This window comes from Haliotis rufescens, unplaced genomic scaffold (assembly GCF_023055435.1).
Source record: "Haliotis rufescens isolate VD_foot unplaced genomic scaffold, xgHalRufe1.0.p SCAF_1, whole genome shotgun sequence".
In the NCBI taxonomy this organism is placed as follows: Eukaryota; Metazoa; Mollusca; class Gastropoda; order Lepetellida; family Haliotidae; genus Haliotis; species Haliotis rufescens.
The window spans coordinates 78,542,622-78,569,981 of NW_025963779.1; the positions used below are offsets into that span (position 1 = coordinate 78,542,622).

The 27,360-nt window shown below is 41.8% G+C and overlaps 2 protein-coding genes across 3 annotated transcripts in view; one reads left to right on the top strand and one right to left on the bottom strand.

Moving 5' to 3' along the window:
• The window catches only part of LOC124147898 (PAS domain-containing serine/threonine-protein kinase-like), a 41,192-nt gene extending 23,785 nt beyond the window's left edge, over positions 1–17,407 (top strand). For both annotated transcript variants that reach the window (XM_046518743.2, XM_046518744.2), the window contains 9 exons: positions 540–679; positions 1,134–1,306; positions 1,992–2,204; positions 2,615–2,740; positions 4,609–4,743; positions 5,784–5,983; positions 7,724–7,857; positions 8,977–9,117; positions 12,346–17,407. In XM_046518743.2, coding sequence (XP_046374699.2) covers positions 540–679; positions 1,134–1,306; positions 1,992–2,204; positions 2,615–2,740; positions 4,609–4,743; positions 5,784–5,983; positions 7,724–7,857; positions 8,977–9,117; positions 12,346–12,518 — 1,435 coding nt within the window. In that variant the 3' untranslated portion in view covers positions 12,519–17,407. The remainder of the gene's footprint in view (positions 1–539; positions 680–1,133; positions 1,307–1,991; positions 2,205–2,614; positions 2,741–4,608; positions 4,744–5,783; positions 5,984–7,723; positions 7,858–8,976; positions 9,118–12,345) is intronic.
• Positions 17,408–20,346: 2,939 nt separating this feature from the next.
• On the bottom strand, positions 20,347–26,122 carry LOC124147899 (probable peptidyl-tRNA hydrolase 2). The gene is made up of 5 exons (XM_046518745.2): positions 25,887–26,122; positions 23,696–23,785; positions 22,830–23,038; positions 22,476–22,590; positions 20,347–20,955 (listed from the first exon to the last, which is right to left on the bottom strand). The coding sequence occupies exons 1-5, from the start codon at positions 26,001–26,003 to the stop codon at positions 20,869–20,871; spliced, it is 618 nt and encodes a 205-aa protein (XP_046374701.1). The 5' UTR covers positions 26,004–26,122; the 3' UTR covers positions 20,347–20,868.
• Between the last annotated feature and the right edge of the window lie 1,238 nt (positions 26,123–27,360).

The following is a 27,360-nucleotide window of genomic DNA, read 5'->3' on the forward strand; positions in this document are numbered from 1 at the left end:
GAGTCCACTAGCAGGGAAACACACTATGAACTATGGGGCAGTGGTATATGCAAGAGGTTTAAGTGTTGACTCACCCCGGGTTTGATTCACTACATGTGTTCAATGTATGGAGCCCATTTCATGGTGTTCCCAGTTGTTATATGGTTGGAATATTGCTAAAAGTGACATAAAGCAACTCACAAACTACCTCACTTGCGGAATTGAGCCATTTATGCCTAAAATTTTATTCTGTGATACTTAGAGAAAACACTTCTCCCACTCTGCTTAGAAATGTTTAAAAATATGAATGAAAATTATGATGCACTTGCAATATCTGTCAAATGTTTAGTCTCAGTACCTCTATGCAGTATACTTGAGAGCAATAGCACCTGTAGTGTTGTATCATGAACATGGCATGGTAGGCATCCCTGTATATGCTGTAGGACCCAGCTCAGCTTTAAAAATAGCATTACCTTTAGGTATTTCTGCCATTTTGTAACAGGTTACAAGATTTCAGGTAAATGCCATTATGATTTGAAATATATCTCCCTATTTTACAGCAATCACAGCAACAACAGTTTCAGTGCCCGTCCATCTTCTCGGCAGTCAGGCACACAGACCTCATACACAGAGTGTCCCAGTCAGTTTCCTGAGGGCAGTTTCACTGGACAGTGTCGACATAAAGATGGACACAGGCTAGGTAACAATACTTACATGTTGTGTCTCAGATCAGGGTGTATATTGATTAAGATTTGGTCTTTTGTGATAAAAGGACTGTCTCTGTGGTCTAGTGGATAGAAAGTCGGCCCGGAGAATGGAAGATTGTCAGTTCTTTCCCTGGTCGTGTCCTACCTAAAGACGTTTAAAGATCTTACTTGTTGTTACCCTGCCTGGCGATTGGCATTGAGGACTGGTCGTCTCAGGACTCAGTTTTTTGTGATATCCATATTAAAACTGTGGCATGGTATCTCAGTGGGCTAGCGCTATAAAATTGGCATTAGTCCAGCCTAGTACAGGCATATCCCATTCACGTCGCAAAAAAGTGCAATGATCTTGAACGCGATTTTAAATCCCACCTCATGGGAAAGAAAGTGTTAACTTTGAGTATGTCTCCATTACTTCTGTCTCACTGTAGATTTATTTCGTGTGTGTAGGTATCATATTTCAACTGAAGCGAGTGGAGCTGGACGATGGCCAGTTTGTGTATTGCATGTGGACGTCCCGGGACCCAGAAGAGCCGGGGGAAGGAGGAAGGTCTTACGCCAGTCTCACCCTCGCTTCCAGTCTCAACAGCACTCTGGATAAATCTAACATGAGTCTTGGAGAGGTGGGTACATTTTCACACCATCCCCTTTCTGACTCAGGAATTCAGGCTATGATTGCATGCCATTGTTTGTAAGTTGTATATAGTATACGGAGAGATGGACTGGTGCTTGTGTAATAGGTGTTGTTTATCATTATTACTGTCTTCAACTTGTAAATTATCAATGTTTTTCATAGATGTTATTTTCATCTTGACTTCTTGTGTGATTTGTTATTTTGTGCCCCCGTGGGGATTCAGGGTTAAATCAGGCTACAATGTGTTGTAAAGGTGACAAACAGGATCGCAGAGTTATGCAGGCTGACTTGCTTGATACATGTGTTCCTGTCCTTGTTGTATGGATCTTTGCTCACAGTATTGATCACTGGATTGTCTAGTCCAGACGGATTGTGCCGTTAAACAGCAAACAAACAAACAAAACCATTTAAGTATTGCAGATACATCTTTGTGATATCAGTGTATTTCATTGTTTCAGCTCTTAGTTTCAACTTGACTTGTGTGTTATGTACTAGAGGATGAAAGAGAAGTGCTCATTAGAAATGAGAAAATGATGTTTTTGATTTTAACATGTTTAACAGAAAACATGCCGTGTGAAACAAGTTTGTTTCCTTTTGAAATACTGAAATAAGTGCCCCATTTTGACTTTATGGAAGTGATGTAAACTCTATTCACCTTAGCGTTATTTAACCAGCTATTGGCAGACAAGGCTAACTCTGAGTCCAAGACCAACATTCTGGATGAGACAGAGGCCGATGATGATGCAGTGGAGGAGGAGGAGAAGAAGGAAGAGGTTGACATGCTCGGCTCGGGGCTCTATGACGAAATCTACGACACTCACGACTGCATTGGGAAGGGAGCGTTTGGTTTTGTCAAGCTTGGCTGCAGGAAGAAGGACAAGGAGGAGGTAGGGTCACATGACAAGGGGACGGGAAGGGACCGCTGGGGAAGAGGACAGCTGTTGTAAGGTGGGAGGAGGCATTGTAATTTGGTTAGTCCATAATGGGGATGGGTGGTATAATAGGTGTGAGATGTGGGATGATGGGTGTAGGTTGGTGAGACCAAGATAGGGTGGTGGTGTATAAGGTGTGAGGGGATTGTTAGGGTGGGAGATGGGTCGTGTTGAGGGAGGGATGACGGGTATAGGTTGGTGAGACCAAGATAGGGTGGAGGTAAGAGTGAGGGGAAAGCATGAGATTGTGGTGTGAGCAAGATGCTATAAGTTCATATCATAATAGGGTTGCTAGAATATGATTCATGATTTACAGTTATATCTGTATTCTTGTGATATGTCCATGCTCTACGTTGTTGTCCCAGGTGGTGGTCAAGTTTATCCGGAGAGGGAAAGTGTTGAAGGACTGCTGGGTGTTTGATGATGCACATGGACGTATACCGATGGAGGTCAGCCTGCTGCTCAAGTTGAACCACCCCAACATTGTCAATGTGAGAGGCCTCTGTGTACACCTAGAACATTAGTACTGGGTACTGGTTATGTCACCCTGGTGGGGATTCTGGGTTAGAGTCGGTTCTCAGCAACCTATGTTGGTCGTAGGAGGCGACCAGGTGGATCAGGTGTTCAGGCTTACTCACTCAGCACCTAGGGACATGGTTGATTGTGTGTCATAGTAGCCACCGACATGGATTGTTGCTCACAGTATGGATCACTGGATTGTCTGGTCCAGACTCGATTATTTACAGGCCACCTTCTTTAATATTGCTGAGTGTGGCGTTAAATAAACAGACAAACAAACTGGATGTGTCTGTATCTCTTGTGAAGTTGTACCTGTTTGATGTACTATTTTTGTACAAACACTGAATGTAATGTTATCTTTATGCCAAGAAGAATTACAGCAAAACATAAAAGGTTGTTTATTATGTACAATAAAATAACAGAATGTCAAAACATATTTGATCAGCTCTTTAAATGTAGAGTACCGTATTTTCTCGAGTATAGTGCACATTTTTTTTTCAAAAAAACACAGCTGTGTAGAAGGAGGTGCGCATTATACACGAATTAATGAGTTTTGATGTTTTTTCCCCCATGGAAAGACATTACCGTGAGCACGTAACACCGGAAATACCATGTCAACAGATCCATACTGAAGTTCGCAAATTATTCATGTAATTACACTGTCGTGCTATGAAAAGTGTTCTTTGTATATCTGGACTTATGTTTGTAACTTATTTCATTAATTTTATTCAAAATTCCTTTTAATATTGTTTTAATTAATTTCGGCGAAATCATGTGTGAAGCGATCGGAAGATCGCACAACTCACCGTTATTAACAGTAACCACGGTCAGATTACCGCTATTGACGCCTTGAAACGAACTTTAGTTGACAGAGAATGGATACATATATCATAAATGCCATACTTTGATTCGTTAAAAGTCATATTTGTTTTTGTTGGATGATTCTATGTCAACACGTATCACGCGATCATTGCATGGGAGCCTTGACGGTGACTGGTCAGACTGGTTCCATGTAAAAAATAATACCCGGCAATAGCGATCAGCTGCTTCGCTTAGGGTTATTATTATCTTAAATATGTTTAGTAAAAGCTGCATCTAAATTAACAAGATATTGGAATATATTATTCCTGATAAAGAAAATAGTTTCAGATACAACTTTTGCCGATCCTTATATTGTAAAGTTAAATCATTGGGTGTGTCTTGACTGAATCACTGGTAGATTCCAAGAAAATGTGTGTACAGCTGATTGCTGTGTCTGGCTTAGTTTACGAGAAAATACACAAGGTAATTTTAATCCCTGGATATAAAACAATGCCTAGCTGAACAAAAAATACAATTTAAACGGTTAATCAACATGTCTGGTGATTTTTTATCTCAAATTTTGAATTTGTACTGACAAAGTTTCTCATCACCCGTTTGTTTGCTGGACTTCGCTGAAGGGGTACGGTGTAATTTTTTTCTACTCATAATATTCAAATTTCTTTTTTTCCAAAATATTGAACCTGCTAGAGGGGGGTGCGCATTATGCATGGGTGCGCACTATACTCAAGAAAATACGGTACCTGCTTGACAGTGTAAAAGGCATGGGAAGGTGTACAGCTATGAAAAGTGTGTACTGTCATTTCCTTGTAAATGTTCTTGCAATTGTGTGATAGTCATTGACTATTGTGCCACAATACAATGATGAATATATCCCCCACAACTAGGATAGAACTGGAATTTACTATTGCTACTAAATGCACAAGAGATACTAATTGGGTTGCTGTATGTCTCACTGCAGTCCTTGAGAACAATATATGGAGCAGACTTTGTAAGTGTGGAACTGTTCTTTGATCTCCAGGTAATAGACGTGTTCCAGAACGAGGAGTTCGTGCAGATGGTCATGGAGAAGCATGGCAGTGGGATGGATCTGTTTGAGTTTATTGATCGCAACCCCACGATGGATGAGTCCCTGGCGAGCTACATCTTCAGACAAGTGAGTTTTGATGCTGAATATTACTGTGTAAGGTAAACAACATTCACTCACTCATCCAACATTGGTTTAGACTTGACAATGACATGATCATGTCAATGAGACTTGACAAAGTCATGATGTAAATTCAACCCAATAGTGACCACAACCAGGTTCTTGAAGTAAGAGAAACATGGTTGGCACCATGTTTGACTTAATTTACCTGAGACCATACTATTTTACCAACTTATACCTTACCATTTTTCCTACTTATACCTTACCATTTGTCCTACTTATACCTTACCATTTGTTCTACCTTGTACCTTACCATTTGTCCAACTTATACCTTACCATTTGTCCTACTTATACCTTACCATTTGTCCTACCTTGTACCTTACCATTTGTCCTACTTATACCTTACCATTTGTCCTACTTATACCTTACCATTTGTCTTACTTATACCTTACCATTTGTCCTACTTATACCTTACCATTTGTCCTACTTGTACCTTACCATTTGTCCTACTTATACCTTACCATTTGTCCTACTTATACCTTACCATTTCTCCAACTTATACCTTACAATTTGTCCTACTTATACCTTACCATTTGTCCTACTTATACCTTACCATTTGTCCTACTTGTACCTTACCATTTGTCCTACTTATACCTTACCATTTGTCCTACTTATAACTTACCATTTGTCTTACTTATACCTTACAATTGGTCCTACCTTGTACCTTACCATTTGTCCTACCTTGTACCTTACCATTTGTCCTACCTTGTACCTTACCATTTGTCCTACCTTGTACCTTACCATTTGTCCTACCTTGTACCTTACCATTTGTCCTACTTATACCTTACCATTTGTCCTACTTATACCTTACCATTTTTCCTACTTATACCTTACCATTTGTCCAACTTATACCTTACCATTTGTCCAACTTATACCTTACCATTTGTCCTACCTTGTACCTTACCATTTGTCCAACTTATACCTTACCATTTGTCCTACTTATACCTTACCATTTGTCCTACTTATGCCTTACCTTTTGTCCTCTGCAGATGGTTGCTGGTGTTTCGTATCTCCACAGCAAGAATATTGTACACCGGGACATTAAGGATGAGAACATCATTGTGGACGAGAGGTTTCGTATCAAGCTGATAGACTTCGGTGCTGCCACCTACATGAGAGGCGAGAAACTGTTTGGTACATTTTGTGGAACCCTGGAGTACTGCAGTCCCGAGGTGTTGCTGGGAAATAAGTGAGTACTGCAGCATGCGCTATGTTGTGTAGGATTTGAAGTGTTTACATGTGCATCCAGATTTCACATGTGTCATGTGCAGGATTTGAAGTGTGTACTTGTGCATCAAGATTTCACATGAGTCATGTGTTGGATTTGAAGTGTGTACTTGTGCATCCAGATTTCACATGTGCCATGTGTAGGATTTGAAGTGTGTACTTGTGCATCCAGATTTCACATGTGTCATGTGTAGGATTTGAAGTGTGTACTTGTGCATCCAGATTTCACATGTGTCATGTGTAGGATTTGAAGTGTGTACTTGTGCATCCAGATTTCACATGTGTCATGTGTAGGATTTGAAGTGTGTACTTGTGCATCCAGATTTCACATGTGTCATGTGTAGGATTTGAAGTGTGTACTTGTGCATCCAGATTTCACATGTGTCATGTGTAGTATTTGAAGTGTGTACTTGTGCATCCAGATTTCACATGTGCCATGTGTAGGATTTGAAGTGTGTACTTGTGCATCCAGATTTCACATGTGTCATGTGTTGGATTTGAAGTGTGTACTTGTGCATCCAGATTTCGCATATGTCATGTGTAGTATTTGAAGTGTGTACTTGTGCATCCAGATATCACATGTGTCATGTGTAGGATTTGAAGTGTGTACATGTGCATCCTGATTCCACATGTGTCATGTGTAGTATTTGAAGTGTGTACATGTGCCTCCAGATTTCACATATGTCATGTGTAGGATTTGAAGTGTGTACTTGTGCATCCAGATTTCACATGTGTCATGTGTTGGATTTGAAGTGTGTACATGTGCATCCTGATTCCACATGTGTCATGTGTAGGATTTGAAGTGTGTACTTGTGCATCCAGATTTCACATGTGTCATGTGTAGGATTTGAAGTGTGTACATGTGCATCCTGATTCCACAGATGTCATGTGTAGGATTTGAAGTGTGTACTTGTGCATCCAGATTTCACATGTGTCATGTGTAGTATTTGAAGTGTTTACTTGTGCATCCAGATTTCACATGAGTCATGTGTAGGATTTGAAGTGTGTACATGTGCATCCTGATTCCACATTTAGATAGTGTATGTTTTCTGGCAGTGTAGTGTACTAGATTCTGTATGAATCACCCCGTGGTGATTCTAGGACAGAATACCTCCCCAGTTCCCTATACTTCTCTGTGAGATCCTTGTTACAATAGGTTTTCAGCATCCCATGCTTGTGGTAAGAGGCGACTAACGGGATTGGGTGGTCAGGCTTGGTGACTTGGTTGATACATGTCATCATATCCCAGTGGTGTAGGTCGATGCTCATGTTGTCAATCACTGGATTATCTGGTCCTGACTTGATTATTTACAGACCGCCATCATATATCTGGAATGTTGCTAAGTGCAGCGTTAAACAGCAAAAAGCCAGTCAGTAAGAGCTGACTGCAATGGTGATTAGGTGGTTACAATGTCTCACCTGGCTGATTAAATGTCAGGGATTCCGAGTTGGCGGGACACATGCTATGTAAATCCTGCAAATTTGCACAGCAATATATGAACCTGATTTCGATTTTGTTACGCGATTATAATTGGACTATGCATAGACTCATTAGTCCAGCCAAAAAATAACTCCATAGTTCCAGCCTAGTTCGGGTTGGGTGGCAACTGGACTCTTATAGTTAGTTAACTCCCTTGCCTCGGGAAGATGTACTACTACAGGCAGCTGCTTGCTCCTTTTCACTCATGTGTTATTGCTTCAGATACCGTGGCCCAGAGCTTGAGATGTGGTCTATGGGAGTGACTCTCTACACGCTGGTGTTTGGAGAGAATCCTTTCTTTGATGTGGAAGAAACAATACAGAGTAAACTGAAACCACCCTTTGGTGTTTCCAGATGTAAGTACCAAATAGAATACATCAAGATGTTTTGCTTATGCTATAATCCACATGTCATATCTGGGCCCACTTGCACAAAGCGATCTTAGTGCTCAGATGATCATAACTCCCATACTTTTACAATTGTTGTAGTGCTAAGATTGCTTTGTGCAAGTGGGCCCAGATATGACATCTGGATTATAGCATGTCGCTGACACTAGCCAGGTCTACCTGTTGGCTCATGATGCTTCAGTACTTACTTCAGATAGAGTAATACACACTTACAAACTGCAAAAATCTAACAATACTGATGTTTTATGTATGAGAATAGTTTAACACTGACGTTCACCTACACTAACATCCAATCCTTCCTATCATAGTGCACAGCACTCTTGTTTTAATCCTGTCTTCTGGTGGGAATCATTGCTGAAGAATTAGGGACTGTTTTGTCTTAGATGTGGGGTATGTGACTTCCCCAAAGATAGTTCTGTAGAAAATAAAACGAGAAAAAAACACACCAGTCTACAGGTTGGTAAACCTTTAGGTCTGTTAGCATAGATTGTTAGTAGCTCATTAAAATCAGATCTTAGTTCTTGCTAGTAAACAAAGATCTTAGGACATTGCATTACGGGTCATGTCAGAACAACCTTTTATCTAAACAGTCGGATCGTCGCTTACCAGATCATTAAGGTGACAGCCAGAATGTGATTTCTGATCATGCAACCTCGAAAGATTTAACAAGGGGTATTCCAACGACAGTTACGGGCTTTATGACTGAATCCATACAATCTAGGCCATCTATTAGCTATTCCAGAATGTTCATTTGTTCCGTTTTCAAATTTTCAATTGAGAATTTGTCAAAATAAGTTTTGAAACTGGTGCTGTAAAGCACAAGAAAGCTGCCTTCTGATTCAGGTCAGTCATTCTATTGGTCGGTCAAAATTCGCGAAAGGTCAGTCTGATGTGACCCATAATGGGATGACCTTCGATCTTTGTTTAGCGGTAGCAAGAACAAAGATCTGATTTTAATGAGATTTGTTAGTAGCTGGGCAGAAGAATAATACATGACTAGGGCTTTTGTGCTTGTGTCTATTATTGCACACAAACCAGTAAGGTAGCCGTTGTTTTCTGTGACTCCAGCTCTGATGTTCTTGGTGACATGGATGCTGCACCGCGACCCTGTGTGTCGGGCCACCATCAAGGATGTGGAGAGGAATGCATGGGTCAAGCAGGAGGTGGACATCCAGCAGTACAAGTGGGAGGAGGTGCTCCCCAACTCAGGTCAGTCTCTCACACACAGTGGGGACTCACAGGCAGGGTGGGGGCCAGGCTCATCACACAGAGTGGGGCCCAGGCACATCACACACAGTGGGGACTCACACGAAGAAGTGGGGCCACAGGCTCATCACACACAGTGGGGACGGGCAGCGTGGGGCCCAGGCACATCACACACAGTGGGGACTCACGCGAAGAAGTGGGGCCACAGGCACATCACACACAGTGGGGACTCACGCGCAGTGGGGCCCAGGCTCTTCACACACAGTGGGGACTCACAGGCAGAGTGGGGCCCAGGCTCTTCACACACAGTGGGGACTCATGGGCAGTGGGGCCCAGGCACATCACACACAGTGGGGACTCACAGGCAGAGTGGGGCCCAGGCTCTTCACACAGTGGGGACTCACAGGCAGAGTGGGGCCCAGGCTCTTCACACACAGTGGGGACTCATGGGCAGTGGGGCCCAGGCACATCACACACAGTGGGGACTCACGCGCAGAGTGGGGCCCAGGCACATCACACACAGTGGGGACTCACAGGCAGAGTGGGGGCCAGGCTCATCACACACAGTGGGGACTCACAGGCAGAGTGGGGGCCAGGCACATCACACACAGTGGGGACTCAGGGGCAGCGTGGGGCCCAGGCTCATCACACACAGTGGGGACTCACAGGCAGGGTGTGGGCCCAGGCACATCACACACAGTAGGGACTCACAGGCAGAGTGGGGGCCAGGCACATCACACACAGTGGGGACTCACAGGCAGGGTGGGGGCCAGGCTCATCACACACAGTGGGGACTCATGGGCAGTGGGGCCCAGGCACATCCCACACAGTGGGGACTCACTCGCAGAGTGGGGCCCAGGCACATCACACACAGTGGGGACTCATGCGCAGAGTGGGGCCCAGGCTCTTCACACACAGTGGGGACTCACAGGCAGGGTGGGGGCCAGGCTCATCACACACAGTGGGGACTCACAGGCAGGGTGGGGGCCAGGCACATCACACACAGTGGGGACTCAGGGGCAGCGTGGGGCCCAGGCTCATCACACACAGTGGGGACTCACAGGCAGAGTGGGGGCCAGGCACATCACACACAGTGGGGACTCAGGGGCAGCGTGGGGCCCAGGCTCATCACACACAGTGGGGACTCACGCGCAGGGTGGGGCCCAGGCACATCACACACAGTGGGGACTCAGGGGCAGCGTGGGGCCCAGGCTCTTCACACACAGTGGGGACTCACAGGCAGGGTGGGGGCCAGGCTCATCACACACAGTGGGGACTCACAGGCAGAGTGGGGCCCAGGCTCTTCACACACAGTGGGGACTCATGGGCAGTGGGGCCCAGGCACATCACACACAGTGGGGACTCACGCGCAGAGTGGGGCCCAGGCACATCACACACAGTGGGGACTCACAGGCAGGGTGGGGGCCAGGCTCATCACACACAGTGGGGACTCACAGGCAGAGTGGGGGCCAGGCACATCACACACAGTGGGGACTCAGCGGCAGCGTGGGGCCCAGGCTCATCACACACAGTGGGGACTCACAGGCAGGGTGTGGGCCCAGGCACATCACACACAGTGGGGACTCACAGGCAGAGTGGGGGCCAGGCACATCACACACAGTGGGGACTCACAGGCAGAGTGGGGCCCAGGCTCATCACACACAGTAGGGACTCATGGGCAGTGGGGCCCAGGCACATCACACACAGTAGGGACTCACGCGCAGAGTGGGGCCCAGGCACATCACACACAGTGGGGACTCACGGGCAGAGTGGGGCCCAGGCTCATCACACACAGTAGGGACTCACGGGCAGAGTGGGGCCCAGGCACATCACACACAGTGGGGACTCACAGGCAGAGTGGGGCCCAGGCTCATCACACACAGTGGGGACTCACAGGCAGAGTGGGGCCCAGGCTCATCACACACAGTGGGGACTCACAGGCAGTGGGGCCCAGGCTCATCACACACAGTAGGGACTCACAGGCAGAGTGGGGCCCAGGCTCATCACACACAGTGGGGACTCATGGGCAGTGGGGCCCAGGCACATCACACACAGTGGGGACTCACGCGCAGAGTGGGGCCCAGGCACATCACACACAGTGGGGACTCACAGGCAGGGTGGGGCCCAGGCTCATCACACACAGTGGGGACTCATGGGCAGTGGGGCCCAGGCACATCACACACAGTGGGGACTCACGCGCAGAGTGGGGCCCAGGCACATCACACACAGTGGGGACTCACAGGCAGGGTGGGGGCCAGGCTCATCACACACAGTGGGGACTCACAGGCAGGGTGGGGCCCAGGCACATCACACACAGTGGGGACTCACGCAAGAAGTGGGGCCCAGGCACATCACGCGCAGTGGGGCCCAGGCTCTTCGCACACAGTGGGGACTCACAGGCAGAGTGGGGCCCAGGCTCTTCACACACAGTGGGGACTCATGGGCAGTGGGGCCCAGGCACATCACACACAGTGGGGACTCACGCGCAGAGTGGGGCCCAGGCACATCACACACAGTGGGGACTCACGCGCAGAGTGGGGCCCAGGCTCTTCACACATAGTGGGGACTCACAGGCAGCGTGGGGCCCAGGCTCATCACACACAGTGGGGACTCACAGGCAGAGTGGGGGCCAGGCACATCACACACAGTGGGGACTCACAGGCAGAGTGGGGCCCAGGCTCATCACACACAGTGGGGACAGGGGCAGCGTGGGGGCCAGGCACATCACACACAGTAGGGACTCACAGGCAGAGTGGGGCCCAGGCTCATCACACACAGTGGGGACTCACAGGCAGAGTGGGGGCCAGGCACATCACACACGGTGGGACTCAAGGGCAGAGTGGGGGTCAGGCAAACTATGCTTGTCTTCTTTGGGGATTCTAGGGCAGAATATGCTCCCAACACCTGATGCTTATCTCCCTGTGGGGATTCCAGGCAAGAATATGTCCCGAACACCTCATGCTTGCGTCCCGTTTGGAATTCTGGGGCAGAATAGATCTTAGCACCTGTCTTCCTTTGGGGATTCCAGAACAGCACTGCATGCTTGTCTCAGAGGTGATGAATGAGGATTTTATGAGCTGGACAGTCAAGTACATCCTCTACACCCCACTACTGACACTCATAGTACCTGACAACTCTACCATAAGCCTTTGTGTTGTTACATTAGAGTTATTCTGTGATAATATAATGATAAGCATTGTGATTAACATAGATTAACGTTGTGTGTTGCAGAGTTCCATGGCAACAACGCAGCTGACAACCGCCCCGACTCCCCCTCCGACGTGCCTCCTGCTAATGTCCCTGGATTTAAACCCTACCAACCAGACAGTGATGATTCTGATCTGCAGGAGAAACTCAGGGAAGTGCTGGAGATTGACACACACTTCACGACGGAATATGTCTGAATCAGTAACACTCTACATCAGGGAAGGTGTTTCAGTCAATAATATATGAACTCCATCACGGTCCATGCCTATCATGCTACATCACAGAATATGACCGAGGCAATCGCACTGCCTGACAGAATATAACCGAGGCAATCACACTACATCACAGAATATGACTGTCAATCTCACTTCATCATGGAATATGGCTGAGTCAATGACATTACATCATGGAATATGGCTGAGTCAATGACATTACATCATGGAATATGGCTGAGTCGATGACATTACATCATGGAATATGGCTGAGTCAATGACATTACATCATGGAATATGGCTGAGTCGATGACATTACATCATGGAATATGGCTGAGTCATTAATACATGAACACTATTACAAGGACAGTGGAGCCATTCACACATTTCTTTTTCCACTACATCACAGACTATTTCTTGACAAGTCAATCATACAGAGACTAAATTGCAGAACTTGTCATTCAGACATTTTATTACATTACAGACTTTATCTGATGTTACAATAAAACAAATGTCACATATTTCATCCTGGTGCTTGAAGAATTTAGTCATTTTTGTGAACTGCCAGTAAATTCAGTCAGTATCTTATATACATATTTTTTTATTCACTACATATTTTTTGTAAGTTTTCTACCTATGTCCTTGTATGATTGTTTTTGGAGGCAGAGTTATGTTGCCACAAACAACAGGTAAATCTCTGCTTGGTTGTGAAGTTCCCTGATTCTCTCCATCCCCATGTGGGCGGTGGGGTAGCCTAGTTAAAGCATTCGCTCGTCATGCCGAAGACACGTGTTCGACTCCCCACATGGGTACAATGTGTGGAGCCCATTTCTGGTGTTCTGATATTGCTGGAATATTGCTAAAAGCGGCGTAAAACCATACTCACTCCATCCCCACATTGACGACTAAACTTCACTGGCATGGACATGTCATGACATCTATACTGAAGTCAATTAACCTCAGTAATGTTAAGATAATCCCTCTCATGAGTAACCGTAGTCTTGAAGTGGTAGGTTAATACTTGCATTGACCCTTAGTAGTGCTGAACAGTTTTACATACAGTTACGTGTTTCCTGTTGGACTGTTAGTGTTGATGAAATGCTGAGAGAATGATGACAAGGAATGATACAGATGCACGTTGACCACGCGACAGGTGATATATACATATTGTGTCCTAGCCGCTGATTGTTGCACAGTACTCATGCTTATTGTCATGTGAGGAAATGCATGTATGTCAGTAAAGAATTCACTTTTTAATTTAGACACTCCAACTATGACCTTATGCACCTTCTGTATAAAATCTTCAAAACACTGAAGTATAATTTGACATTAACACTCATGAAACGAGACTCATTACGAGGTGAACATACAAGTTATTATTTCTGTGTGTTTATTTGTATGATGGCCTCTTTTGTATTGTGCACAGTTATCCTGATTGCCCTGTAATGAACTAAGGTTCCAGTGGTTAAATGTGGTGGTTTGGGATGTGAGATAATCTGTGTATTGCTGTATACTTACACCAGACAATTGTAACTGTATATACAATAGTCAAGCCTGCTTCTTTTGTTAGATGGGCTTGCATAAGTGATGTCAATAAACCAAATATAATTATACATTTAGTCAGGATCTATATAAAACACAACAATCTTGTGGAATATTGACCCTTTTCATTTGTGAATAATGTGTATGTCTTTAACAGTTAAAAATTAAGTTTCTGTATAAAAAAATCAACTGAAATCTGTACAAAGTTTTTAAAAGAATTCTGTTGTGAATCTGTGATTGAATTATGTGATATATTTGATGTCCCTGGTGGCTACTTCAATTCTTGTGACTTTTTTAGTTAACTCATCATCGGGACCTGTGTCTCCGGTGATGCTCAACAAGTCTGTTTTATCTGTTGCGTGAAGTTTTATATACTTTCTACTCTCTACTCTGTCATATGATTTGTACGACATCGTGATTGAGTGAGTACCATTTGTGGTGAACTATATCAATCTGGACTTTATTAATCTGGACTTAATTATTCTATGACAGTAATAACTAGAAGTGGTCTCTACTCCATTGTCCATAGAGTTGTGTGCCAGGATCTGCTGTCTGGGTTTGTACCCTTGACCGATCCTGATTATGTTACTTGGTTTGTCAGCACCTTTCTCATGCTTGTGGGTTTCACCCAAGAGATAAACGTCTACGACATGCATCAGTTTGGGCTTTCCTCCAAGCTGACAGATTGTGATATGACTGAAACCTTTAAGTCTGGAATAGAACCTTGGTCTGTTTCCATCCCTCCTGAAAAAAGGGTGTTTCTTTAAGATTTTCAACTTTAGTTATGTTGTTGGTGGTGAACTCAAAACAAAAGTAAGGTTGAATATAAGCCTGGTTTATCTGGAATTCATGACATAGCTGTAAGGTAGGTTTTTGAGTTTTGTATTCAGAAAATCGATATAAGTAAAAGTTCATTGGTACATACAGTTGTAATACTTCTGAGAAATCTATTCATCTATGCACGATATTATGATTTTGATTACACTTTTTTTAACATGTCACAGTTTATTCTTCACTGTTGATTCAAATCCTTTAAGGTACCGGGATAACTGAAACCTGTTCACCAGACCATGTATCAAATGTAGTAGGTCATATCAGAGCCATGAAGACGAGGGTGTTTTGTTTATATATACACCTATCATGCAAATTCACAAACCAAGTATAACAAAGCACCATATGTACTTAATATATATAGAGGAAAGGGATTGTATAAGTTGTATTGATAACAGTATTGTCCACTTACCTTTGTAGGAGGTGCACAGATTACAGCATTGCAGTTAATGGCAACAATATAATACCTCACATGTATGTTAAGATTAGGCCCTTATTAAACAGTTAGATTTTCATCCCCAGCCACGTGACAACCAAACCAGTATTTACTTGATAAAATACACCATAACATAGTCCTACCAAACAGGAGTGCTTTGTGTTAATTGATACAGAAAACAGACAACACAGATGCCTTGCACTTTTAGTTAATACAAAAAAGATCAAATGAATTTGCTGTCCTCTTAAGTTTTGTTACAAATTTGGATGAAAATCTAATTCTTAATTGTGGTGAAATGTAGTTTTCTGCATATAGCCCAGTAATACAATACTTCCAGTAACCGTTTTATCTAACAGAGGTGCATCTTGCATAGTACTTCAGATAAATGCTAACCTGTGTACAAACTATGTGTGACAAGTCACTGTAAACTAATCCTTTTGCATAATGTAGACTTGAGTTGTTAGCTCGCCTGAACAAGGTGCATGTGAGATTGTGTCATGGCGTGTTGTCTAGCAGTCGTCCGCCCTTCTTACATTTACCTATCTGAAGCTGACCTTATTTTGACCTTATCATATATGAATAATTAATCATTTGTTTTTTTTATAAAGCATTCACAAGTTCAGGTGAGCTACAGGGCCTAAAGCAAGTAGTTTTTTTTTCCCAGCATACTGATACCCGTGACCATATGCCAATGTGCAGAAGTATCAGTTTAGATACAAGAACACTGGATGTTCAAAGATACCCGTCAATACTCATATCTCCTGCCACTCTGCAGTCAGCATGCAACCTATTCTTAGGCAAATGTTATCGAGTTTCTTTGTCAGGAGACTTTCCAAAATAAGTCAAAAGACATTCAAAGAGATGCTGGTAGACATTCAAAGTCAGCAGAGGGAAGCATGGTTTCGGAATCACTGCAATTCTCCATTTGGTATACTTACATCACTCATGTGCCGACCTACTAAACAAGGAACCCCACTGTATCCATGACAACCAATATCACTGAGACTCTGGTAATATGGAAACCTGATGGAGAAATTGCTGAATAGCAAGCTTCAGGACTTGAAGTAGTCATTGTTTGGCGTGAGTTCAATGCCAGACTGTCAACAGCAGGTAATGTTATCGAGGTTACTTTTCCCAAAGTACCTGAAGTCTGTTGGATTTGTGATGTACTGATGTATTTGGTTGGGTTGATCTTCCATATTCTTGGACAAAATGTTCTTTTGTATTTTGGTTTCTATTTTGAATTGCCTGAATTCAGGTCATGTCAGTTTATATCGCAAATATTTTGTCATTTTTGTGGCAAATTTGTCTTGAAGGCAGGGTTTCCATAGTAACCGAGTTTCACAGTATATATAGTGGTTAGTTGGTTATCCAAATGATAGAAAGGATTTTTCTGTATATGTTCTATATATATGACCTGCCTACAATGACACACACACCACTCACCACCCTGAAGAAAACCTTCAAAATCAATTCTAAGTTATATACCCAGTCAATACTTCGAACTCGAGTGAAGAACATCAACATCAATATAATTCTGATTCTGTAGAAATGACCATGAATGGAGAATATATGAAGTTTGAGTGCTGTTGCTGTTACATAAGGCTAGATGTGGGTTGGTGATGTGGCTGATCAGTTTAGGATCCTGTGCTTTGTTTTATTCTACCAGCTTTTTGGTGCTATGGTGTGAGTAGAAATATGGCAGATCAGATACTTTTCACAAAGGGATAATATTTTACATTTTGTCATCCCTGAAAAAGATAACTTGGCAATGAAATTAATCTCAGAAAATGTTATAATATTTGATAGGTGTGATTTATGCTTTACAGATTGCACAATGGATGTTCTTGTGCAATGAAGAATTCTTAAACATTCATAATAATATTTACACTTGTAAACTTACTATGTGCGAGATTTGGAAATAACTTTAGAATCTGCAAAATGCTAAGTTCATTTACCAGCCAAACTTTAGACATGGGACAGCTATTGTGGGTATTAAGTTTATTGTTGATTGGTTACAAATGAATTTTTGAAAAGTTAATTATATTGCATGAAGAAGGAAAAAGGCTAAAAAAACATAATAGTCTTGGTTATCAGGTACCGCCCGTATCATCATAAAGTCTGCCTCATTTTCCGTTTTTATTTCCATTTTATAAAAAAATAAAACAATCCTTATACATTGTACTTAAAAACAATGCGATCCAATATAGCACACAGTTACTTCCCTTTACATGCACACTGCTTTACTGCCCATCTTGTGTTATGGTCATAGCGGCGAAAGGAGTTTGTATGTTTGTTTATGTAGGGAGGCCCTTTCCCAAGAACTGGTAGATGGAACACAACTGTTTATTTGGATTCATACTAGTTTGCACACGCAAACAAAAAAACACTGCCCACCCGCTCGCACTATCTTTTCAAAAGTCATTGCCTGAGAACCAATTCCTTTATTTTTTTAAGCCTAAAATGTATTATGAAGAAGACATTCTGTTAATTTTATGGATCTTCCCGTTTCTGACCAATATGTTATGGTGAATATGTTATGTTAGTTTGGACACAAACAAGATGTAAAAGAACTGTAACAGAAATATGACTTAGCCTGTGAATCAGTCATTGTATTATTGCTAACTTCAGTATACTTTTAACTTATTGCCATGATCATAATTGTATATTTCAGAAATACATCATAAAAGCGAGAGAGTTGTCTTGTTGTCTTTCATCATCAGAGTTTGTTGTTTAATGCCTTATTCTGCAATATTCTAGCTCTGTGAAGCCAGTCTGTCAATAATCGGGTCTGGACCAGACAATCCAATGATTGATAGCATGAGCACCCAGACCTGTAAAGATCTGGGATAGAGTAGGTCTTCAGCGACCCATGCTTGCCATAAGAGGTGACTATGCTTGTTGTAAGAGGCGACCAACGGGATCGGGTGGTCAGGCTTGCTGACCTGGTTTGTGCATGTCATCGATCCAAATTGTGTATGTGGCTGCTTGTACTAGTCTGGACTGATACCGATTTAGAGTGCTAGCCCACTGAGATACCATGCCCCAGTTAACATGAATACCCCACTCAGTCACAGTATACTGACTCAAAGCCAACCACTCCTTGTTTTAGCCCCTTAACGCCAAGCGCGAGACAGGGTAACAACAAGTACCATCTTTTAAGGTATTTTGGTATGATGCAGCCAGTGATTTAACCCCGGACCTTCCGCTCTCTGGACGGACGCTCTACCACTAGGCCACAGAGGCGTTCCCACCGATAGTTGTTGGCACCACACAGTCTCACTAACTGAGTTGACCGTTACCACCATTTGGCTTTCCTCCCACATTAAGCTGACAACTGAAATACTTTTCAAAGCTGATTAAATCCAAAAACAAATCACCAGCCAAATTTATTCTATATCTAGAGGTGAGAATCTTCCACGGATCTGTGAATTTGCGTGAATGTTAGTGACCACAAATTTGTGAAAATCTGATGGCCTCCCCCATAAACACCCCCAAATAATGAACCACGTTCAATTGCAAAGAAGTTTCAGCTGAAAAGGAAAACATGCATTCTGATGCCTGTATATCTGCACGTGGATTTTGTTCAACAATCTTCTATACCCATATGGATATGAATACATAACACACATTGTTATATGGAACAGTGTTTTATTCTATATACAATTGAAATGCATTTGTAAAACGACAAATGATCATGGTGATGACAGAAATATTGCCATCGAATATTCAGATGACTTGGTATACAGGGTTTCAATCAAGATGCCGACCCACAAAACAAATGACATTAAACATCCACCAACCAACACAATTCCCTTACAAACTGAGGTGGGGCAACAAGGAACTCACTTTGTTGCTGTTTAGAAGATGGAAGGACAAACTGTTGACTATTTGTATTGTAAGGGATGAAACTAAAAAGAACTTTGTACTTCACAGCTTTTCTGTTGTGACATTGACTTTCCTGTGGACTGTTCCTGCTTACTGATATAACATCTGTCAAACCCGGTTGTAAATATAAATATACTGAAGGTAAAAGTCAAGTCAAATTTCAATAAACACCAAGATATGTAAAAGAAACAAAAACAAGTCAAAATGAAGTCGTTACTCATAAACAATAATAACATGGTTATCTTCGACCTATGGTCACATTGTGGCAAGTCTTTATCAATTCACCCAAGATGTACAATTCGTTTGTGTATCATGACAATACTTAAAAGTTGATAATGGCCCCATGGAGATGGCTACAGTGAGTTACACACAAGGAAGGGTCTCACAGCTAAAACACCAGCACTGTTAAAACATTGTCATTTCAATATAATCATATTTCATTCTGAAGTTGACAAAACAGTTTTCATGGTGACAAGATTTGTTAATATTCCACCACAGCCGGAATCTTTAGTTATGTCCTCACTCTTCAAAGAGAGCTGTAGGTATTACCCTCACTGAAATGGAGGGGGTGGGGGATAGCCTAGTGATTTAAGCGTTTGCTTAATCTCATTAAAATCAGACCTTAGTTCTCGCTACCGCTTAACAAAGATTTGAAGACATCCCATTAGGGGTCACGTCAGAACGACCTTTCATCCGACCAATCAGAGCGTTGCTTACCAGATTATGAAATTGACAGCCGGAATGTGATTTCTTATCATGCAACCTCGAAAACTTTATTCCGAACGATAGTTACGGGTTTAATGACTGAATCCATACAATCTAGCCCATCTATTAGCCATTCCAAATGTTCTTTTGTTCAGGTTTCAAATTTGTAATTGAGAATTTGTCAACATATGTTTCGAAGCGTAGTCGCCAATTTGAAATTAGTGCCATAAAGCACGAGAAACCTGCCTTCTGATTGGTCATTCCATTGGTCGGTCAAAGTTTGCACAAGGTCGGTCTGACATGACCCGTAATGGGATGTCCTCAGATCTTTGTTAAGCGGTAGCAAGAACTAAGATCTGATTTTAATGAGATTGAGCGTTTGCTTGTCATGCCCAAAACCCGAGTTTGATTCCCCATATGGGTACAATGTGTGATGCCCATTTCTAGTGTTGCTCGCCGAGATATTGCTGGAATATTGCTAAACACAGCACAAAACCATACCCACTCACTCACTCTTCAACCATGAACTGTGTGTATTAACTCCCACTAAGAGGCATCCTGTAAGGTATCAAGCCGATTCTGTACCAGAGCATAATAATTGAATTAATAAAAAAATATGAAAAAATAATGTGATAATTTCATCTTCTAAATAAATTCAAGTCATAACTGGAAGCTTTTTTATGTGATTGAGAACGATGATTTGCTAACAGTAAATAAATATTAGATTTCCATCTAACCTGATGCCAGCAAATTCTTAAATGGTTCATGTTCAATAGCACAAGCTACAAAAAGAGGAGACTTGGCTGACATACTGAAGTGAGACCAAGACTAGAAGTCTCCCCATGAGTTGCTGCCAGCTGTGTTCCCCATCCTCCAGCAGTTCATGTGACACTGGATGCTGCACGGTCATGTGACACAGGAGATGGAGGGACGTTATAACAGTTTCAGTTTCCCAGACACTTGATCAACAGCATCCACTTTTCCTATAATGGCCAGTACTGTTGTCGAGCCAGCTGCAATCTGAAAGGAACAGAAATTTATTTGTTTGTCGATTAGGCCACAGTTTTATAATTTTATGTTTCACAGAATTAATCCAGCTTTTCTACACAAGGTCAATCAAAAAAAGCTAAAAATAACTATGTCATGAAAGTCACTGAAAATGGTCAGTTATGTCATAATACTTAACTGCCTTCATGGGTTTATCTAGACCTAAACAATCTACAGCAAATGTACAAATTCCCAAATCAGAATTCCAAAATTCCCTGTTCATGTAATTTTTTTTATTAAGTTATGGCTTTGTAGAGGTGATTTGTATTCTAACATTACTGCATCAAATTCAATGATTATATACAATGTTAAATACCTCTGAACATGCTGAATATCCTTAGAATTTTTTTATTATTAATATAAAAAAATTAAAATCCCATGGGCAGTTAGCTTGGAATCCTAGCTACATCCCTGTGACACCATACACTGCATATGTTGTATGACATTTGGGGTATTACGCTAGTAGGATGAATACCTACAATGTGTAATCGTTATTTCCTGGCATTATGTAAAACAATGGTAATCCTAATTTCAATTGAGGTAGTTATTGGTGAGGTAACTGAGGTAGGGCTGTTTATTGTCTCACAAACTGTCTAAACATGTTTTGAATGAATAACCAGGTTTCTTCAAAAATAGATATATTTTAGATGAAAACAAACATGCAGTATTTATTTATTTATTTATTTATTGTGTTACCTATCTATCCTATTGAATGCAAAGGTGACCCAGTCGTCTCAGGTGCTGCAATTCAAGGTGCAGAGTTGCATCCCTTGGGCATGCCAGAACCCCATGATCGTGGGTTTGAATCCCAGATTCGACATGACAAATTTTCTTGGTTTATTAGCACCAACCTGTGCTTGTGAGTTTCACTGAAGTGGTAAATACCTGCAACACTTCCGGTTTTCCTCAAACATTCAACTGACATACGGTGACATAACTGCATCTTCCCGAGGCAAGGGAGTTAACTTACTGTAAAAATCCAGATTCCACCCTTGCCGAACTAGGCTGGAATTTGAGTCTATGAATAGTCCAATCAAAATTGTGCAATGAACTAGACATCTGGTTCGTACAACATGGATTTCAATGTGCCGATTTCGATCGACTCCAGAATTTGCAAAGCATGTGTACCGTCAACAGGGCATTGACGGATATCTTACAAATCTTTTCATGTTCATCAAGGTGCTCAAATCTTTGATGCACTTGGCATGGTAAGACCTGTTTTAATACAACATAGATCTTGATTATCGATTAGATCGTCTTGGCTGGGCATTGCCATTTTGTTTGAAGCAAATGCAAGTGATATGAGAGGTGGAATCTGATTGGTCAATAGGAGGGACAAAGAAGGGACATAACTCGTAATAGCCATCGGTGGCGCTACAATGCACGATATTCCAGCATAGTTTGGCAAAGGTGGAAAGTGGACTTTTGGGGTCAGTTAACACCCTTGCCTCGGGAAGATGCATCACTGAAACACGGAGACATTGCTGAGTTACCTGTGTTCTTCCCGCATCCTGTACTGTGTAGTTTGGCAGACCTAGACTCTCCGCCTTGGCTCGTAGTTCTTTTAGCTGGCCAATGTTTTCCCCCTTTACTACAATCTTTGTCTCTCTGTAAGAAAACACATCTTGTTCACAACGTAACATGTAGATTTTATCAAATTTCATCACATTGATTAATATATTTTAAAATGTAACAAATCTACATCATTACCTAATTTTGCAGTACTAATGTTCCCATTTGACACACACACACAAAATTATTTAGTTATTTTTAGTTACTTCCAGTTCAAGGAAATTTAATGATTGTTTCTTCTTAAAACATTAGCAAATTTTGGACAACCAACTCACCCAAACTGTTCCCAGCTGATCAGCATCTCGGCGTATTTGATCTGCTCATCAATGAGTTTTCTGAACAATCCCAGACAAGCATGGGCAACCTGGGCAGCAACTTTGCCAACCCCCATCTGTAGCTCTCCGTTCACCACAAACACCATCTTGTAGAGGGCGCCACCAGACATGAACTCCACATCACTGTCGCTACCACTCTCAACATCATCCTGCAGGATTAACAACGGGATCATGGGGATTAAAACAGAAAACATCAATGCAAATGCAGCTTCTGAAGCAGTCCAGAAGAACATGGCTAACATTCACACTGACTCCAGGGATTTATCTCTATCTTGAATAAACTATGTGGAATCCAACTTGGAAAAACTGATATTTGTTATTAATACATTGCAAGTAATTCTGTAGCAATTGATTGGCAAATCAAGTAAATACTTAAAAAAATTGAAATTGTTTTGTAAGTCCCAATTTTTTTTTTAAAGTTTGAGGTATCTTAACATGTTTAACATTACATTTAATGAAACCAATTATAATGTTATTGCTTTTTCTCTATTATTAGTACAGAATTCAGTAAAATGTAAGTGACTTTTGCAAAACTAGAACTCTAAGTAATGATGACCCGCATGGGGAAACCTTAATAGTCTATCAATCTGCATGTTTGATACTGATCTCATCTTGTTAATTATTATAATTTGAAACCTCTTGATAAAGCGCTCTGGTGCAAACTATAAAATGATATATCGAATCTACAACGCAATGACCTCAGACTTCAAAACACAGTAGTTTTATCTCTGGGACATGCAACATGTAGTGTTCTGATACTGACTGAATATGAATGTTCAGTCTCACATCAACACTGTCGGAATTACCTCCAATGGGCCGTCTAGATTTTTGTCGGAGTTTTCAAATAACCAAGCTGCTGCCAACTCTGCATTATAGTTGCCGGTATAGAACAAACTCTGAAATTGAAACACACAAATAATTAGAAATAATAATCCATAAAATAAATGAAGGGTTGGCATTGGCAGCAAGACATATACATGTATCACATAACATGTACAAGCTGATGTTAACATTGATATTGTGTTGGTGAGTTTTCTTGATGACTATACATGAATGGATTGTTTGATTGGCATTTCTTAGAAGCTGACAGATGACAAAGTAGACACAATATATGGATAACAACTTCTTTATTTGGCTGTAATGGTGACATTTTGGCATAGGTCCTTATACCGTTGTCAAGCAAGGCTGAATAATGAACATGGTACAGAATATATATGGTAGATCGAGGATTAACAGTAACAACAATTGCATACATGAGCGAGATTAACATGAGTAGGTTAAATCAAATCAAATCAGGTTTTAAGACCAGAATCTTGGGTACAACTATTATGTTACCATGGTTACGGTAGCTGTGACAAAATCAAGTCTGAACGAGACAAACCAGTGGCTGATCTCATGACTTCAAACTATGTCCCATGTTTTAGGGGTATGTGACACACAATCAACCAAGTCAAAGACACCTGACCTCCAAAGAGTAAGACAGATAGTTGCATTGTATAACAAACATGGTTCCCAACCGGGGCTGGTCATATGGTGGGACTGGCCACATTCTGATGCCAACAGCTAAAGGTATATGGTGAAGTCTCTATTATATTCATCCCTTTGACTACCCTGCCACCACTTGCATAGAGTGTTTCCCGTGTCTCGTGTGTGATATTTCACACCAGTGAATCAGAGTGATTATGAATGGTGTGATATACATGATATACAAATCAGGATATTGACCATAAAAAATCATTCATATGCTGACATAACCCTCGATCACCTGTTATTGTTGCTTTTTCTTTATGCTACAATCTGCAATATTCCAGAGGTCTGTAAATATTGTCTTCACCAGACAACTGATTAATATGTTATGTTATTATATGAGCAACGATTCATGAGGTTCTAGTAGGATGAAATGCAATCAACTATGTCACTGAGCCTGACCACCATATCACTTAATCACCTCTTACATACTTACAATAAGAATGAGTTTCTGAGCACCAGTTCTAAACAAGAATTCCAACGACAAGCCTATTTGTATTAGGCCTATATAGTATTAGGGTTATAGCGAAAACGGCACCTCAGCAAAACGTCACCGGGCGAAAACGTCACCTCGACTCAAGCGAAAACGGCTACTATTGCCTGGCGAAAACGGCACCTTATTTTTTTTTTTACCTTGGTCAAAAAAGTGCTATTAAACTTATCATGCTTATATGGTAACTTGCAAACACCAATATAATTGTAAGATGCTAAAACAAGTTTACATTAGAAATTAGCCTCTACTCCAACTATAATCCAACTTAGCTTATACACAACACAACATATTGTGAAAACATGACATGCTTTGAAGAAAAATAATAGAAATTAAACTCACGTCGTCTTTACAAACACAAATAATCGTGAAATTGTGAAATAAAACAAGTACGAAATTAGACCCCTACTCCAATTTACTCGCCGACTGATTTGGAGGCGCAGTTAACTTAATGTGAAAACACTTTATGCTTTGAAGTGTTAAGTACCTTTACTCAATTTAAACTGAAACTGTATTTAAGAGGCCTAACATGGTGCTGTCAGATCACAATTATTCACAATGGCCTTTCGATGTGTTGCATGAGAGAAGAATGTCAGAAAACAACAACATGCTGTGATAACTGTGACCATGTAAATAAACCATATATATTACCACAAAAAATCGTTCTTATCATTATTAAAAATAGTGGTGTCGTTTTCGCCCGACACATAGTAGCCTAGTAGCCGTTTTCGCCAAATGCGGTGCCATTTTCGCCAGAGAAATCGGTGACGTTTTGCTGAGGTGCCGTTTTAGCCTGCACCCATAGTATTACAACCGGTTTCAACGATGACAGTAACCAGCCAGGTGGAAATATGTTAATACATATATTTGTTCACTTTTCGGTTTATGCTGTGTACGTAGAAAAACAAAAGAAAATAGAGAATATGTTTAACTTCAACGAGTCGTGTGTAACGTCCTATGTGAAGCCAGTGAAAGCTCACCTTGACTGCTGCATTTCTGCTGCAGCCCAACTCCATCACGCTCTTGACGAGATCTTCTCGGGGTATGAACTCTGCATCAGATCCAGATGCGCCTGTGCTGCTCTCTCCTTCATCCATGATGACTGATTGACATACAACGCGTCGGGGAATATAACGGAACTCTCGCGTCAACGTATCCAAGTGTACTGCTACTTCACGTTGTTCGTGGGCGCAGCCATCTTGGGATAGGAACTACGGGAGTTAAATTTAGAGTTAGTTCCCTTTGTCCAGCGAGCGCTGTCCCGGCAAACCGACCCAGACCGTGACGGTGCCGCATTGCTAGGATTCTTTTGATTGGTTGGCGGTTGGTTGGCACGACGTAAAACTTTAACTTACTCGCCACAAAGCAGTGCAGGAGGATATTATATAAAATATACTTGAATGTTGTACTTATTGTACGAAACGAGTGCAAGACTTTTTTTAATTCATGATTTCTGACATAAGTTTCGTAAAATCAGTAAGATAATCACAGTGATGTAATAATCCTTTTAATATGTACAAACATATAGAGAAGAACAAGTCTTTTGAAAGCCTATCGAAACTAACAGGGACAATATAACGTCAACAATATTAACATTCATTGACACATCCTCATTATTATTTTTATTATTATTATTATTATTATTATTATTATTAATATTATAACGTCATGTATGGGTTACGTGTCAATGTTGTTTGAGCTATTGAAAACATTGTACACGTGTACTTCGTATGGATAAAACAGTATTGGTAATGAGGTGAGGTGAGGTGAGGTGAGGTGAGGTGAAATTGGGTTTAACGTCGCGTCCAAGATTATTGCACTTATATAGCGACGTGCATGCACGTGTGTGTGTGTGGCTGCTTGTACTAGTCCAGACTGATGCCGATTTATAGTGCTAGCTCACTGAGATACCATGCCGCAGTTTAAAATGAATACCCCACTCAGACACAGTATACTGACTCCGAGCCGACCAGTCCTTGTTTTAGCCCCTTAATGTCGAGTGCCAGACAGGGTAACAACAATTACCCTCTTTTCACGTCTGTTGGTATGGCGCGGCCGGGGATCGAACCCCGGACCTTCCGCTCTCCGGGCGGACGCGCTACCACTAGACCACGGAGGCGGCTATTGGTAATGAATAAAGATTAGTATGCGATACTGATTTTACGAAACGAGTTTCAGAATTCTTGTATTTCCCGAGAGAGAACGAGATCACAAGTTTCGTAAAATCAGTATAACACACATTCGGGTGTAATAATTGTCACATGACATTCATTCACGTACTCTCACCCGAATATTGTGATGTTGTAATTTACGTGAGTGTCATTAGTTTTCACAAAGGTAATTTCTTTGCAATTATGAAAAGACAAATATTAAATAATGTAAATCTGACAGGGAGAGGCCAATCATTGATGTAATATATAGGGTCTGTGTTCAATGTATTCATGCATGGTTGTA